General features: G+C 41.5%; 1 protein-coding gene across 5 annotated transcripts in view; it reads left to right on the top strand.

The window, feature by feature from the left end:
- The first annotated feature begins 738 nt into the window (after nucleotides 1-738).
- LOC117145926 (poly [ADP-ribose] polymerase) overlaps nucleotides 739-18,175 on the top strand; it is a 48,625-nt gene continuing 31,188 nt past the window's right edge. For 2 of the 5 annotated variants that reach the window (XM_033311789.1, XM_033311790.1), the window contains exons 1-3: nucleotides 744-918; nucleotides 2,741-2,882; nucleotides 2,938-3,271. In XM_033311789.1, the coding sequence (XP_033167680.1) occupies nucleotides 805-918; nucleotides 2,741-2,882; nucleotides 2,938-3,271 (590 nt within the window). In that variant the 5' untranslated portion in view covers nucleotides 744-804. Of the gene's footprint in view, nucleotides 919-2,740; nucleotides 2,883-2,937; nucleotides 3,272-18,175 lie in introns of all 5 variants that reach the window. The other 3 variants (XM_033311787.1, XM_033311788.1, XM_033311786.1) reach the window with 3 other exon arrangements.

Here is an 18,175-nt window from a genome sequence, read left to right as displayed (position 1 = left end):
TGTCATTCAAAAAATTTTAGAACCATCAAGTTAACATAAGGAATCAATCCAAACTGCTTTAGTTTTATGGAAAATATATTATATGTAGTCAAGCCAGCAGCTTTATTCAAAGCTAAATTTAAATTGCAAAAACAAATCAAAGTCAGTAACTCCAAAGCTCTGTCTATTTCATTGGAGCTCTAAAATCCACAGTCCATATTTAAAAAGCTAAGACCGAGGATTGAACGTCAATCAATCCATATCAATTAATTGAGTTCAGATTGAGACCTTAATTAAAACGGTCAGTGTTCCTCAAAGCATAAAGATTGATTCAGTTAATGAAAATTATATTTTTTAAACTTATGAATATCACGAGCTTTTAATTATATATTTAATATATTATATTTTATATTAAAAATAAAATAATAATAAGAAGGTAATTATATAAACGTATAATAACCATTAAATTTTCAAATATATATAAGTAATTATAAGAATATAACTACCATTCCAAATGACCACCGGGTGGTGGAGGGTGCACCTTCCCTTTCTTAAACTAGCTGGTGTATAATCGACACAGAATTTAAATGTTGCGGATTCAATTAGAAAGTTATTTAAAGCTAACAGTCTTACATAGTATAACAGAATACAGCTTGCTTACGGAATGAGCTCCTGTACAAAGTTTTTAGAATCATTGGAAATCGTGTATAACAAAATTTGTATAGTCTTTACTATCGATATACAATTTTATCATTTGGGAAAATATTACCAACATAATTCGATAAATAATATATATCTTGAAATTGGCTACCTTTACAGTGTAATATGGATATTGAATTACCATATCTTGCCGAGTATGCAAGAACTGGACGAGCCATTTGTAAAGGATGTAAAAGTTCTATTTCTAAAGATACTCTTCGGATTGCTGTCATGGTTCAAGTAAGTTACTAAGTTGTACATACATATGTATATACTGTATGTATGTGTCGTAAGCAGTCTGCAGATAAAAGATTGAAAATGAAACTGACTTACTTTACTTTGAAAGACCCAGATTCGCCGTTAGTGCCATCGGTCGGAGACAGCAGCGGCGTAAGCCATGTAATCGCTAACGGTAAATCGTGTAGCGGTGGGGGCACAATTACATGTATGTTATTATAATTATTTTATTAAAATGTCCCCCATTGGCTTTGGCTACAAGTTGAAGCCTTTTTTTCATGGAATGTGTAAATTTTTGTAGGTCATATTTAAGCGGGTTCTTTGCCCACTCTTCGACCATTGCAGTCATAAGCTGTTTACGTTTTTTAGAGCCCTTTTTGCCACCTTCTTCTTTAAGAAGGCCCACAAATTTTCAATGGAGTTCAGACCAGGACTCTAAGGCGGCGTATCAATCACATTACCACAGTTATAAAGGTTCCAGGTGCGTACATAGAGTACAATGTTTCGGATCATCGTGTCCTGATAAAACTTAAAATTTTGCTGGTTGCTAACTAGACCAAATTTTTCTGCACTGGCCTTCAAATTTGTTCTTAAAATTTCCAGATATTGCACGGCATTTATTGTGCTTTCAATGAAGGCTAGTTTTCCCACTCCACGTGTGGAGGTACAGCCCCAAACCATCAGTGACATTTTTCCAAATTTAATCGCAGGAATGATATTTTGTTTTTCTAGCCCATCGTTACAAAAGAGCATAATTTTATGTGTAAAAAGTTTCTTGACAGTCTCAAAAGTGTGTAAACTTGGTATTTTGTTTCCTTGTATATTTAATTTGTTTCTTGATTTATAAGTAAAATAAATATTGCTTAATTATTTAAAAAAATGGGTTTAATTAAGCAATGAACTCTTAATTTTTACTTTTAAAGTCAAAAATTCAACTTATTTCACAGTGTGTTTCTTGACATACTGTATGTATGGGACCGCAAAAATTGTGAGATCAACTGAATTTACGTTTTGGATTTTCGCCTTGTGAAAAAAGTTCTTTCTGAAACAAACTTTCACAGCAAGCGATACATAAATTCTAGCTTTTATAGTTTTTCGAGATCATAACTTTTATACAAAAGGACAAGGCCAATCGAGAATACCGTGTCCGTATGAACGTCGAGATATTAGAAACTTTAAAAGCTAGAATGTTGAGATTAAGCATGCAGCTTCCAAAGACAGGTACAAGTTTGTTTCCAAATATTGCCACGCCCACTCTAACGCCAACAAAGATACAAAACTGCCACGCCCACACTTTTAAAAATTGTTTTGATTCGTTCGCATTTATATTAGCTGAGTAACGGGTATCTTATAGTCGGGGAACTAGACTATATCATTCTATTTTGTAATAATGAGGTTAATAAGCAATTGTATTAGCTCATTGTAAATTAAGACGACTATTTAAATTTAATTTTTTGTTCATGGTTTGATTCGCATATATGCGTATGTTGTGAAAAGGAATAACAAAAAAAGAAAAGGAATAGGAAATAAGATAAAATACATTTGCACAGCTGAAGTCGCAAAGCTTTTGTTTAATTGTTTTTTACAACAGTTGAAATATTTTTATGGGAACTTGTATTATGTAAAACTTAAAAAATTTTATATCAACATAAAAACGATAACATGATTCTCACATTTAACAACAACGGAGTAGAATTAATTTTATAAGACCACTTCGCCCGAACACGCAGTGCAGTCCAATAATTTATCGTTCTTAATTTTATGTGATAAGTTTTAAATTGAGATGATTACACGAAACTATTTTATTGTACTTCCTATTTTTTAGTCTGCATTTCATGATGCCAAAGTTCCGAATTGGTTTCATAAAACCTGCTTTTTTAAAAATCAGCGACCCAGCTCAGTAGGAGACATACAAAACATTGGAAATCTCCGATTTGCCGATCAAAAGGAATTGACGGATCTTGTGGGTAAGTATTTTAAACTGATCTATATCAATTTAAAAACATTTTGAAATGTACTTAGAAAATATACAAGAAGTTATAAGCGCACAATTCGGAAAAAAGCGATCCAAGGCTTTTGACTTAGCACTAAAAGACTATGGGATTGAATATGCAAAATCTAGTCGATCGACGTGTCGTGGATGTGAACAAAAAATAAGCAAGGATCTAGTTCGCTTACGTAAAACTGTTTATGATACTGAAGTCGGTATGAAGTACGGAGGCCAACCTTTGTGGCATCATTTGGAATGCTTCGCCCAATTGCGCTCTGAGCTTGGCTGGTTTGCGTCAGGTGAAGATATCCCAGGATTTCAGAGCTTAGCAGATGATGATCAAGCAAAAGTTAAAAACGCCATACCGTAAGTTAATCTCACATTGAATTTCTATTAACTGTTCGGTAACTGTTCTGCATTGTTATTATTATGTTATCCCTCTTAACGAAAATTAGATCAGTATAAACTAAAGATTGTAAACTGAAATAGATAACTGTAATTTGAACCACTAAGTATTGGGGTCTCTTCTCGATAATTCCTTAGTTGGGGATGCCCTTCGACTATAGTAAACGTGAGTGTAATATTCTTTGTTGAAAAATATGTATCAGGTAAATTGGAAAAAATTTTCCCTTTAAAGTTGAACAATTCTATAAATGAAAAGTTTTTATGAGATGCAGTTTGTTGTTTATAGATTTTTATTTAAATAAAAAGAAAAACAATCCATAGATGGGTAAATCAAAATTGGGTCATCAGGATTTGATTTATTTCGAAAAAAATTAGATGATTAACACTTAAATATTGAAATTAGAATATTTTTAAAGGAAATTAATAATGAGTTAATCCAATTTTGTTTTCAAGGACTTCACACATTTGTCTGGGAAGTGTATCATTATTTTTTGTATGTAATCAAAAGTAATCGTTGACCAACCGAGTCTTATTCCGGTGATCGATTCTTCTTGAGTGGCATATTGTTTACCGCCCTCGTATACCTTCCCAGCCAACCGCCCCCACACGTTTTCTATTGCATTAAGGTCCTGGGAGTATGGTTCTAGAATGGCACTTTTACATTTTCGCATTGAATCCATGTTGCTACCGTTATCGTTACTGTTTTAACGTTCAGTTCAGTTGTCTGTTGTCTGACAACGGATGGATCACAAAAATGGTGTCACTGTGTTAGTCACGACCCACGAAGGGCATCATGGGGGTAAAATTTACCAGGACCATACCACTCGTAGTCAAATTTCGTGTTTAATAATGTAGCGAGGTAACGATGTAGCGCTTACAACAAATATTTAATTGTATATACAAATTTCATTTATCGGTCCGGGATACATTGAAAAAATACTTCTAATTTTAATATATTTCAATTGAGTCTTATTTGTCAGGGGCTTTTAAATTTATGCATATTTCTTATAACTATAGCTTATATCTGTGTCAGTGGCGATAAAAACTGTACACTATGGTAAATTTAACAGTTTTTCTCGGTATATATTAATATCTCGTAAAATATTTAAGATACGATGATAAATTTTTCCCAGTCCTAGACACACAGATATAATTATTATAGCAAAGTGGTCGCCTTGTTTCTCCCCAGCACTGTTAATAATTTATTGTTGGTTTTTTTTTAATCAATATATTCTTTTATATATATAAGAGGAATCTCCAAAGCGCAAGAAAGCCGCTGGTGGTAGTCTACCGAAAGGGAGTGCCTGCGGCCATTGGTTAACAAGACTTCACAGCTGATCAGTTGTCGATCGCAGCATACCCCCAAATGTTGCTAATATCGGCAGCTTAATAGGATTAGGAGAAATCCTATTAATTCCTTACAGTTAGAGATTCCGACTTGTCTGTACTGGTTTCACAACCAGTGATTCCATCTGTTTATCATAGTTTATCACCGCAATGGAATTTTGAGACCGTACTACCTGCACAAGTTGGCCCTTCTGACACATAACCTTCAGTCCCAAATTCTTTTCGGTGGTTCCACTAAAGAAACAAATGTAGGAATCAGAAACAAGCCATAAGAGCAAGTAGTCCGAGAGACGGTTTTAATAACGTCCCTAGAGCGTGAGGGAATAGAAACCAATCAAATTGACGAGCATTCGGTGCCGAGATCTCAAGCGCAACACATTGAAGCACAACTTATATAATCACTCACACATGTTTCCGCGCCGTGTGCGGAAAGATAAGTAGAAGAACGAGCTATCTATCTTGAGAAATATTGGTGACTCCGAGTAGCTGGACAAAAAGAAAGATCTGGAGAAGAACGAATTCGTCATATTGAGAGCAGTATTGGTGAGATAGGGAGACCGAATTTAAATTTGTGTTATTGAGACACTCAGACAGTTGGAACATTGGTGAGTGGTAGAAAACTTAACGATTTGGCGGGAAGCGATTGGATTGTAGAGAAGAGAAAGTCGACGCAAAAAGAAGACGTAACTGGATGATCCTTATTAAGGTATTAATATTACGTAATTGTACTTCTTCATTAACAGAAGTTCCATCTTAAGTAGTGTTAAGCAGTATTTTAAATTAACTTTCCTTGGAGTTATTGCCCAAGTGACATATTTGATTTAAACTTTTATATTTGATATTTATATTTTATATTTATTATATTATATTTGATCTAACGTTATTTTTTAGAATTAGACATTAGTTTGAAAATGAACAGGCAAGAGATTTTGGAACTGGTAGTTGCACATTTACGAAAAAATGAACAAAAGTACAGATCAGACTGTTTGCTCACTATGGCTTGAAATCGGATAATGGAAAAATTGAAAAGGTTGATGATCCGGAGTTGTTATCAGGAGTCATTTGCATCCGTAACATATAATAATGTGCAGACAGGTTGAAATTGTGAGCGCAGGCGGAATCCAGGTGTAGGTGAGATCGCCAGTTTGAAATTCATAATACAGAAAGCTCATGGCTTACATTGAAGGATCTTGATGGAATTGTATCACAGTTTTCGGGAACTAGTTCAGCAGATATTAATCAGTGGATCAAAGAACTTAAGGAGTGTATAATTACGGTGGAATGCTACGAACTACTACCATCCAGGCAGCTTAATCTAATGAGAAATTTTTCTTATGCAATTATTTACATTTATTTACATATTTATATAGGTTTATATTGTGTTGGGGCTATCGTTTAGCATCGATAGCATGAATAAAAACAAACTTTGTTCATACATGTCAAGTCAAAACCCGTTCTGGCAGATCTTAAGGGATAATGACGTTTGAGTCTTCTTCGTGTCCTTGTCTGGAGATCTGCAATTCGCAGTGCAGGGTTGCCCAGTCGTTTTGCTATGCTTTTGGGATGTAAATCCAGTCTCTCTTGGTATTTTTTTGCTCACCTCTTGAGTTTTGTCTCCTATTATTGTGACCTTGAGATCACTGTCTATATCAGAGTTTCTTATATACCACGGAGCACAAGTGATTTTGTGCAGGGGTTTCGACTGCAGTATTCGTAATTTGTTCAGGTGGGTTTCGGCAGCAATACCGTACACTTGGATAGTATAAAATAAATCAGGATCTAATATGCTTTTGTAGATCTTAACTTTATTTTCTAGGGACAGCTTGTTTCTTGGTGCTATCAGTCAGGACAGTTTTGCAATCTTTGACTGGAATGCTTGCTGAACCGAGGTGACACGTCTTTTGAAGGTTAATCTTCTGTCTAGAATGACACCAAGGTATTTGTAAAAGGTTTTATGCTCTAAAACTGTTCCATTAAGTGAGACACCAGAGCAGCTTTATATCCGGTTCGCGAATGTAACATTTGCACATTTGTCTGCATTATTGCCGATGTTCCAAGGTATTTGTAAAAGGTTTTATGCTCTAAAACTGTTCCATTAAGTGAGACACCAGAGCAGCTTTATATCCGGTTCGCGAATGTAACATTTGCACATTTGTCTGCATTATTGCCGATGTTCCAATTTTCAGCCCAGTTCTGAAATGCGTATAAGTACTCCTGTAGTCCGCTAGTTGTTATATTAATGCAGCTGCTTATTGTTAAGACTGTAGTATCGTCAGCATATGTTGCAATTAAAAAATCGTTTCAATTATTTCTGAGAATGGCTGTATGGGTGGGCATATCTTCAGTGCAAATAGTGTTAGAACGATCTAATTAGAATACGTCTACATTGGGTTTAGCTTACTGACAAGGCACTGCAATTCTAGAGTGACTGGATCGACTTGAAGGGCAATTCGGAAGGCGTTTCCAACGAGGCTGCTACCAAACGGTACTGGCTCGCATGGTCTAATTTGAGTGCTCTGAAGCGTTGCGTCAGGTTGCTAAAGCATCTGCTCTGTCCTGTTATGTGCGATACCATCCTCCTGTCGTACCTTATGGAAGGGATTCGCAAGTCTCTGGTGAATTTATTGGATTCTGTTATCTCCTGATCTCTCATATTCTTTTATGACCTTTCGTTATAGTTGAAGAATATTAGCTATTGTGTAGATTTCTTGGTGTAGTGTATGCAGCTGAGTGTTTCAAGTTGTTCATGAAGATACTAACGGCGTTATCAATGCTTTCTGCTCCTTGGATTTCCATGGTACGTGTGGTCCGACGAGAGTTGTTCATGAGGATGTTGAACCTACTCCTGTCTTACCCGTTTGTTAAAAGTCCAGTGCAGATGGTATTAACCTAGGGTTCGGAGAGTAAAAATTGGTATTGCAACGACTTTCTGTAACAATCTGCCTCTAGCGCAGTCTCCAGAATTGCCCCACCAAGCGCGGTTTAAGCCTGATATAAATTTGTTGCTCAGCATAGCTAGTTGGGACTCAATTATAGATTTCAACAATCACTCAGTGGATGGGAGGTACACAGCTGCGAGTGCAACAGTTCCCTCCGATTTTTGCAGCTTAACTATCTCTATTTGTTGGTCATTCATTAAGATGGGTGTTTGGGGGTAGTTTGGGGCACAAGGACGAACACACAACGATTGTGGCACCTCCTCTGCTAATTCCACTGGGATGGTAGGCGTGGTAAGAGGTGTAGTCTGGTAAATAGATGCACTGTCATTCACGCATGTGTGACTCGGCGACAAACATGATATCTATATTATGTAGGAATACTCGAAGCTCATCGTTTCTCGCTAGTCCCCGTGCTTTCCACAATCAAATTTTTATGATGGATTGGAATCAGAGAGAAAAGAAGCTGGACCACTTCTCGAAATGATTTGTTAGACTCTACAGTCTCCTCAAGTAATTTAAACATTTTGTCTATTCCAGCGTTTTTCCAGAATGGCGATTTCCAGTGTCAGAAATCTATTCCCAAAGCCAAGGTCTTGATTTTGATCCTCTCTTAGATTGCTTGTCCATATTTGATCCAAGTTGCGCCCCATTTGCACGAGCAATGTCGGCGTATGACATATTGCATTTTACTGTAACATCGGGAATGAATCCGCCTGAATAGTAATTTGTATTTTTTGGCTTAGCCTGCCTAGTCCTGCTTATAGTTTTCTTAATTTTTCGTTCCTCCCTGGGCAGACTTTGCCATTAAGGCATGATCACCACCACAATTGATGCACAATAAATTATTAATGGTGCACATTTACCACTGATTGAATTCTGAAGACAATCGTTCGCATCTCACACATTGCAACACCTTTTTGCGGCGCACACGCTCTGTAGTGATTTGATGTCTGCCTAGTTGAGCTATTTTCAGTAGTCGATTGTTGCTTTGTCGTCTTCTTCAGAGATCTGTTCGTTTTACCAATTCGCTTTTCTCGGGCAATATATATTAAGGACTTCAAAACCAAGGTCAACAATAGAAGTTACAATTTGAACCTTTGGCACGTTAGCGTTTAATTCTAGCCGCCGTCCGGTAGGGCTCGCTGAGTAGCGCAAGCTCCACTCTGCGTCTTGGTCTTGGGCTGTGCAGTGATTCAGGTTTAGCTGAATCGGACGCATCATTGCAGTGCCTTTGGTGCTCCTTTGCCCGCCATTAGGCACTTCCGGGTGCCTATTTGGTGGTTGGTCGCTTGGCTTCCTCTGCTTGCGCACAAGAAGCACTTAGCTTCGTTAGGGCACTCAGCGGCCTTGTGTCCCGCGGTCCCACATCTGAAGCAGCACTGGCTTCTGTCAACGGTGCTTCTGCAGTGGGCCGCTATGTGGCCTTCTTCCAGAAATCTGAAGCATCTTTGGCGTGGCTCCAGCTCCTTGATCAGGCATTGGGACCATCCTACCATCAGCTTGCCACGCTTGATCAGCTGGTCCGTCAGATTGGCTGGGACTGCTATTACCGCAGTCTTCCCTCCGTACTGCGTTTGCCGGAGGCTCTTGATAGCCACCACTGCTGCAGGGATCTCTGCCTGGGCCTCCAGGGCCCTCTTCAACTAGTCTTCCGTAGTGAGCTCGTCCAGGTCGCGAATCAAGAATACCTTTGATTGAGTTACCGCGCGAAGGCTGGCGCGGTCTCCTAGCACCGCTCCCATGTCTATCTTGAGCTTCTGCGTCAAGTCTTGGGCAGAGGCACGTAGCTCGAGGAGCAGTTCGCCTTTGGCCGTCCTCTTAACCCTTGCTACGTTCTCCCCGATGGCCCAGAGCCTGGCGTCCATCCCTCTTGTGACCAGCGATAGCACTTCGCTGTACGGTAAGCCAGCTGAAGGGGTGATAACCAGCGCGTCTGGCCTCTCCCTCGGCGGTCTCTTCCTGCGCGGTCCAGGCGGTTGCTGCAATTTTGGTGCGGCTTGTTTCCCGCTGCAGTGGCTTGGGGCGGAGCCCTAGGTAGGCGCTTCGGTCCCGCAGCCTTCTGGTGGTCGGGTCGCTGGGCTCTCTTCGCGGACAGCGCCGGGCGATCCTTTGGTTTGGGGCTAACCTTACCGTTGCACGGTTCTTCGTGGCTGGATGGGAGCTTAGGGGTGGTCTCTTGACTAGCATCTGCTCTTGCCGTGCGTCCGACCTGTGATTTCTCCGCCTCCGGCAGCCTAGTGCGCAGCTTTAATTGGAGCTCCTTCAATCTGGCGAATGAGTTCTTCATTGCCAGGTTAATGCTCCTCACCCCGTTATGGTTGACCTTCGTCAGAAGGTCGTCCAGGATTGCTCCCATCTCCTCGATTTCTAGCTGGGGGGTCTTAACCCGCTTTGCTAGTTGAGCTCTGGTAGGGGCTTCCTCCCAGAACGCTTCCAATGGTCTCTTGGGGGTGCCATCGCTCGGGTTTTGGGGTGGGGTCCTTAGTACCTTTGACCTTTTCCCAAACACCAAGCTTTCTTCTTCTTTACTGGGTGCACTTGTTGCATTGCTTAGTCCGACGGGCAAGTGTGCCACCGTCGGGGCAGGGATGGGGGAATGTTGGGTAGAGCCTCCAGAATCCGTGCCCTAGCCTCGGGATTAGCCGAGGGTGGATTTCCACATGTGTGGCTGCCACCTGGAGTAATCAATTTGTTTCCAGACATGCTAGTTAATTGTTGCATTTTATACCTCCTGCCAGGTTTGCGGCTTTATACCTATGTGGTGTGGTGGAGTGAGCAGGGAAAAAAAAAACGTTGCGACGGTGGGAGATATACCGCTCCAGTTCGGTCGCCAGAGCCCCGAGTTTATAGTGTGCCGCATACTCGGGGGGGTTGGCCATTGGTCTGCTCCTTGACTTTTTACACTCTTCTTCTGCCTCTCCTGATCGATTTGTGGATCTGTCTCCGGGTTTCCATGGGATGTTGCCAAGGATAACCGTTGGCTGCCCATTTATGTATGCTACGCCCGGAGAACAGATCGTTAGGTGATTTCCGTAGCTGCTAGCTTTTGTCAGTGAGTGCACTGGGAAGAAAGTGCCACCTATGCCAGGGGACTCGTGCAGCCGACCACCGCTGCCAGACCTGGGAGCTTTTGTTTGCCAGCACTGCTATCCCAGCTGACTGCGTGATGAGCTGACGTGACTGGCAAGTGGCGACACCACAACAACACACGGGACGAAAAGAAAATAGCGAAGAGAAAGTTGTTTGCTACTCTCACCCTGTCCTGCCCCATGCCCCTGAAGATCGTCGTCGGCGGGCGATCCCTGGGCCCTTGGAGCTGTGCCTACTGCTGGTGAGCACGGCCCAAACATTGTGCGTTATTGATTTTAATTGCGACGTTTTTGGGTTGTCGTTTTGTGTATATTACTTGTTCAGTTTTGTTTTTATTTATCTCGGTGCCCCATCTCTCAATCCAGAATACTGTTTGTGTCATGATTTGTTGTAGTGTACTTGCAGCTGTTTTTTCGCACTCGCTTGACGACATTAACACAGTATCGTCTGCGAATGTCGCAATCATTGATCCAGGGGTAGTTGGCGCTAGAGTATCGGAGGTATAAATCACGTATAATATGGGCCCAAGCACACTACCTTGGGGAACACCCGCTGACACTGGCATAATATCTGAGCATTCATTGTCTTTCGTATTGAATATAGAAATAGCTTATATGGTAGTATATTTCTTAGCTTATGCAGCAGTCCTTTGTGCCATAATTGGTCAAATGCTTTCGCAATGTCCAAGTACACAGCATAGCAAAATTCCTTTTTGTCAAAATCTGTCTGTTATTTTGTTAATTACTCTGTGGACCTGTTGGACAGTCGAGTGCTGCTTCCGAAAGCCGAATTGGTGAGGAGGTATTATGTTTTTTTTTCTTTAGGATTGGCTCTATTCTATTAAATAAGACTTTTTCAAATACTTTTGAGAGGACAGGTAATAAACTGATTGGTCTGTAGGAGCTCACAGTATTGGCGTTTTTGTTTGGTTTTGGAATTGCTTTAATTTGGCCTACCTTCCTAGTTTTGGGAAAGTACTGCAATCGAAGGATTCCGTTAAACAAGTTTCTAATACAGGTGATTATAGCGTCCTGTAGTTCTTTTAGAATTTTTCCTCCGATTAAATAATATCCGGGGGCTTTCTGGTTTAAGTTAGAAGGCCAGTTAAAATGCGTACGGTGTTTTTCCCGTGTGTCATTAAGGTCTTGAATCTTTTGTGGTTATATTCACGAAGGAGAATCTTAGACTGCCTAAGTCCTGGTAGGTGTTCCCAGAAGGACAGACGTTTTTCTTCCTCTATTGACTTAAGTAAGCCCAGTACTCTGTGGTGACCAACACCACAGAATGGTTCGGGCCCAATTAGAGGGTTCTCTGCCCCTTTCCTGGCTAGGTTGTCCGCTAGCTCATTTTCCGGGATGTTGTTGTGTCCCGGGACCCACCTTATTGTGAGTTTGTTAACAGCTCCCAGTTTGTCTAGGGCTGTCCTCACTTCATTTACTAGCTTAGATGTTATCTTAGCTTTGCTGAGCGCCTTTATGGCTGCTTGACTATCAGACAGTATAACAATGTCCTTGCCACGATAGTTCCTTTGCAGATTAAACTCCGCACAGCGTCCAATAGCACAGACCTCAGCTTGAAAAATGCTGGTGTATCTGCCCATTAATTCGTGGTATTTTAACCTGGGGCCTACAACCCCCAGCCCACTTCCCTCGTCGGTGAGGGATCCGTCTGTATACCACTTTATTGTTTGTGGTTTCATAGGGTGTACATTCCCCAGGGTTGTCCAACTGTTTTTATTACTGAGATGAGTGCTGAAGTTCTGAGCGAACCTGTGCTCAGCTGGCATCTCATCCCTTGGTTGCATCAGCAAAGGGATATCCCTTTTTAGGCTTTCAGCTCCCTCAATTCTTATTATGATAGGGTGGCTTTCCGTTTCATTTCAATGACGATATGAAGCGGCGTTACCTCCATTATTACTTCTAGGGCTGCAGTGGGACAGGTGCGCATTGCTTCTGTCATGCATATGCAGCCCATTCTGTGGAGCTTATGAAGTTTCACCTTAGTGGTGCTAAGGCGTGCTCTATCACCCCAGGCTATTACTCCATAGGTTAGTATGGGTCTGACTACCATGAGGTACAGCCATCTTATTATGCGTGGTGAGGTTCCCCACGATTTTCCAGCAATTTTCCTACACGTGAAAAGTGCTCTGGTGCACTTATCAATTGTGTTATCGACATGAGTTTTGAAGCTAAGTTTGGAGTCGAGGGTTATTCCAAGATACTTAACTTCTTTGCTGGCCTCTATGCGACATTCTGACAGGGTTACTGCCTTCATTCTCTGTAGCTTGTACCTATTTGTGAATGGAACAATAACAGTTTTGCTAGGATTTAGACTCAGGCCTACTTCCTTGCACCATTCGCTGGTCATGTTGAGGCCCAGTTGAATGATATCGCAGAGTGTTTCCTCATATTTACCTCTGGCTATAATGACAATATCGTCAGCATAGCCCTGGCAAAGTATACCTCTGCGGGTCAGTCTGTCCAGCAGCTCGTCTACCAGCAAGCTCCACAAGAGAGGCGAGAGGACACCCCCTTGGGGGCATCCCCTTGTGGTAGATACTGTGGACGACTGTCCCCCTATAGTGGATTTGGCTCGCCTAGATGCCAGTAGTGATTTGATCCATCTACTGGTTGTTGCATCTAGTCCTCTTCTTGCCAGGGATGCGTTAACCGCCTCATGAGAGGTATTGTCGAATGCACCCTGTATGTCTAAGAATGCACATAGCGCCACTTCCTCATGAGTAAGTGAATCCTCAATAAGGCTTTTCAGGTGATATAGGGCAGTATCAGTTGATCTGCCTGCCCTGTAAGCATGCTGCGTCCGTTGGAGCGGATGCTCTACAAGCAGAGTGCTTCTAATGCTGACGTCCACTAGCTTTTCCAACGTTTTTAGCAAAAACGATGTCAAGCTGATGGATCTGAACGACTTCGGATCAGTGATGTCTTTCTTTCCAGCTTTTGGAATGAAGACCACTTTTGCTATACTCCAGGCAGTGGAGCTAGGCTGCTGATCAGTATTTTCCTGATCCGCACAACGAGCTGATTTAGCACTCGTTGTAGCAGGATTGCCTGAATTCCATCTGGACCAGGAGATTTGTAGTGCTGGAATGTACCAATTGCCCATCTTAATCTCTCCGTTGTTACTATTGATTTTGCTTTGGCCCAATCAGTAGCACACGGTCTACTTTGTGCCGTTACCGGGGTATTCCCATCCGTTTGAAGCGTGCTTCCCGGAAAGTTAGTTGCCAGTAGTAGCTCAAGTTTCTCCTTACTTCCTATAGTATAGGAGTTATACTCCGTACGTAGTGCCTGATTTGATTCTGGCACTCCTTTGGAGATTGCCCTGTGAAGTCTTGCGCCACATGTGTTTACTATTGCCTCACAGAAAGTTCTATAATTCCTTCGTTTGGCTTTCCTGATCTCATGGTTATACGTGGTCAGTTTATTCCGGTAGGCATCCCAGTTCCCTTCTCTTTTTGCTTTGTTAAAGAGACGCCTGGTCGCTTTCAGTAACTTCTACAATTGGTCGTTCCACCATGGAGCATCTTTTTCCCTCTTGGCTTTTTCCCTCTAGACTGCCTAAGTCCTGGTAGGTGTTCCCAGAAGGACAGACGTTTTTCTTCCTCTATTGACTTAAGTAAGCCCAGTACTCTGTGGTGACCAACACCACAGAATGGTTCGGGCCCAATTAGAGGGTTCTCTGCCCCTTTCCTGGTTAGGTTGTCCGCTAGCTCATTTTCCGGGATGTTGTAACTTCTACTGCTGATTGCAGCCACTCAGCAGTGGTTGCGTTGCGGCAGTCCACTATCAGGTGGCCCACCCTGAAGTGGATTTCTCCAAACTTGATTGGAGAATCCCAACCGGAGAGGACTATTTCCCCCAGTAGTGCGTCCTTGAGCTGTGAGAGGTTCTCACTGCTGAGGACGACTTTGGGGTACCCGTCTGGTACGACCGCAACTTTAGTGGCCCAGTTACGGCCGCATATGATGGCATGTTGCCTGAGCAGCCCTTGAGGTACTTGGGCCATCGAAGGGAGCAGTCAGTGGCCTGCTGTTCTCCACCTTCTGCCTCTTGTTTCGGTCGGAGGCGTCAGGGTGGAGTTTGCCCGCTTCGAAGCAGAGTTGGGCCTTTGCTCTAGCGGCTGCGGTGTCTTGGCCAGAGACAAAGCTTCTGCGGGTGACTTGCCCTGCTGAAGGTAACGAAGATACCACTTCGTTCTGGCCCCGCTCAGCCCCTTACGGCCCCTCATTCGAGTGACTCGGTTTAGCTGCCCGATTCTTCCCTCCCGCAACTGGGCGTGCTTGTGACGTTGGCACACTCCGCTTAGGAGCATTTTTTGGTGTTACCACCGAAGTAGGCCGCTCTCCGTCAAGGAGACGGTCCTCGAATTGTCTTGCGACATTTCCCTCAGTCAATGCCTGTGGTATTTTAAAATTATTTGGTTTATTGCTCATAGTACACACGAGTTGCAGAGAAATAAAAGGTCCGCCCGGGCAGAGATCCGCAGTACCCGGGTAAAGCTAACTAGACCGGGCGGACGCCACTTTCCCGGACTCTCCGTTATCGACTGGGCTAGTTATTACACGGGCCCCCAGCCTGGCAGACTTTCGGCACGGGTCGAATAACACCTTATTCTGGCCCGGAGGTGTGGAAATTTTTGAGAGTTACCAGCTCCAGCCCAACTACGATTAGCCAGCACTCTTAGCAGAAACATGACCTAAATAAGAGCCTGTTTCCAGCCACCCTCGCGTGGAGAGTGTAGTTGCACTTCCAGTATTTTGTCACAATTACCCCCGTTGGTGGCGCGTTGATCCCCTTGTGATACCTACTGACGTGGCGGCCGTCCATGTCATTACTAAATTATGTTTTAAAGTGTTTAGCAAGAGTGTCTGCTTTTTCTTTGTTTGATCTCGCTCATGTGTTGTTGTTTCTTTTTATAGGTGGCTTGTGTATAGTTGAGTTCGTCAATTTTTTGGTCGCTTTCCACAGGGAATAGTTTGTAGATATGGAAGTTCCAAGTTTGCTAAGGTAGTATTGAAGCCGGTTATCTTTGTCTTCCCTGAGAGTTCTCTTGAGCTCGTCTGTTGCTCTATTAAGTTTGTTTCTTCTGGATGCCTAGTTCTTTGCCATATCCTCCTAAGTTTACGCTTTTGTCTCTAATAAAAGCGGGAGTTTTCTTTAATGTGATCAGTTTTATAGAATTATAAATGATGTTGTCATTTAAATATGCTACTCTAGAGCCCAGTTCGTTGTTTGTCTTTATAGAGATATTTATTTCCATGTTCTGTTCCTAAATGTCGCAAAACATGTTCCAATTTGTTTTGTGGTTAAATAAAGGGAGTCGTTTTGGTTTTCTTCTAGCCCACCATGTGATGTAATTAATATTGGGGAATGGTCGGAAGAGAGGTCTAGGCATGATTTTATTGTTAGGTTCTAGCATGTTATATTTCTTGTAATGCAGAAGTCAATCTGGCAGTTTATTTGTGTCAGTTGCCCAGTAAGTCGGCTCTCCTGTGCTTACAGCACGGCTATTATTGTTTCTTATTGCTTCATACAGTTGACGTCCCTTTGCAGTGGTAAGTCTGGAGCCCCAAGTTATATGTTTGACATTATAGTCACCTCCTGCCAAGTACCGAATTCCCAGTGATTTTAGGAAATCAAGGTATTTGTCTTTTGTGTTATTAAATTTAGGCGGGCAATAAACTGCCGATATATTTGTTGAACTCGTTGTGTCTGAGGTCGATATAGTAGTAGCCTGTACGTAGTCCTTTTTGAATCCCTCAAGCTCTATGCAATTGATGTTTTTTTTTAATTATTACTGCAGTACCACAATGGGCCTTACCGTCCAGGTGATTAGTAGAGAAAATATTATAGTTAGGTATGTTAATATAGGTTTTCTCAGTTCAGTGTGTTTCAGAAATGAGCATGACGTCAATTTCATTTTAGAATGTTTTTAGTTCAAGTAAATGGCGTGAAAGTCCGTTAGCATTCCAGATGGCGATTGTTAGGTGTTTATTTGTCAAGTTAAGATAATAAAAGCGTGAAAATGTTCATTTGGTTTAATTGAGGTGAAGCAGGCTGTATATCAGGTACAAAAGTAGGTTGAGTTGTTGAGTTGGTTTGATGGCTAGTTACTTAAAGACTTCGGCTAAAGCCGGCGTCTTTAAGCTTACTACGTTATTTTTTGTACTGTGTTGTGTCGTTTAATGTGTTGTTTCTGTTACAGGTATTTATTTTTTTCGAAGAGTTGGGTATACATTGGGTATACCATACAACATTTATAGTTTGCAGTGCGGTTTTCACTGCATAGTGCACATTTAATGCTTGTTCTGTCCGATCTTGTGTTAATAGTACAGGATGATGAGCTGTGTTTTCCAGCGCACTTTACGCAAGTAGGGTCTTTATAATTGTCTTTCATTTTTCTATGTTCTTCACCACCAGTCTATATGGTTTTTCCTCACGCAGTTGATGATGCCAAAACTGGCAATTCAGGGCAGTCATTTCCTTTTTTTTTTCTTTTTATTCACCAATATCAATATCTATCGATAATTAGAAAAATTAAATAATTAATTTACATTCAATTCAAATTAATTCATTCACACTAGCTGAGTAACGGGCATCTGATAGCCGGGAAACTCAACTATGACATTCTCTCTTGTTTTTTTTTTTTTTTTTATTTATATTTCTTCATTTATGTACATATGCACAGAGGGGAAATAATTAAATGGTTTGGTTTGTTGATCTGAAATTGTGGGATGTTGCTATATTGTGTATTTAGGTGATGGGTTCTTTCCATGTTAGCTTTGCGTCAAAGGTGAGCCCCAAATAAATTGTCTGCTGGATGCTGCGGTATGACTGTGCCATTTATCAAACTGTTTTTTTTTTTTTTTTTTTTTTTTTTTCATGACTGTTTTTAGAGTGAAAGTTATGTCTGTCGATTTGTCTGCATTTATTAGGATGTTCTCAGTAACAAGGATTGTCCAGAGTCTGCTGCAGTTCTTGGGTTGCTATAGCAAGCGTGTCAGCTGATACCAGAATGCTGTATCATCACCATATATGCACGTTGTTTAGTTTCTTTCCATAGTGATCGGCATATCAGCAATGTACATGGAGTACAATATCGGACCCAGCACACTGACCTGAGGTACTCCAGCTTGTAATTCCCGTGTATGAGATTTTGATTGTTTGTATCTTACATAAAAACTATCGAGATATTTAGTATATTATCGAGATATCCTTCTAAGACCAAGTAGTAAGGTGTAAGAAGATAATGCTGCAGCTTATAAAGTAATCTTTGATGCCGCACTCTGCCGAAGACCTGTCTAACATCTAGGAAATCTACAGCACAATAAATTTTGTTTTAAAAAACTTCCAAAATCCTGCTCACACCTCTCTGATACTGCTGATCAGCACCATGACTCCTTCTAAAGCCGAACTGGTGGTCAGGAATGATATTTTTCTCCTCCAATATTGGCATTATTCCCTTTAAG

Source organism: Drosophila mauritiana, chromosome 3R, assembly GCF_004382145.1.
Source record: "Drosophila mauritiana strain mau12 chromosome 3R, ASM438214v1, whole genome shotgun sequence".
NCBI lineage: Eukaryota > Metazoa > Arthropoda > Insecta > Diptera > Drosophilidae > Drosophila > Drosophila mauritiana.
Note: the sequence above shows the minus strand (reverse complement) of the source record. Positions and strands in the feature narration are given on the sequence as shown.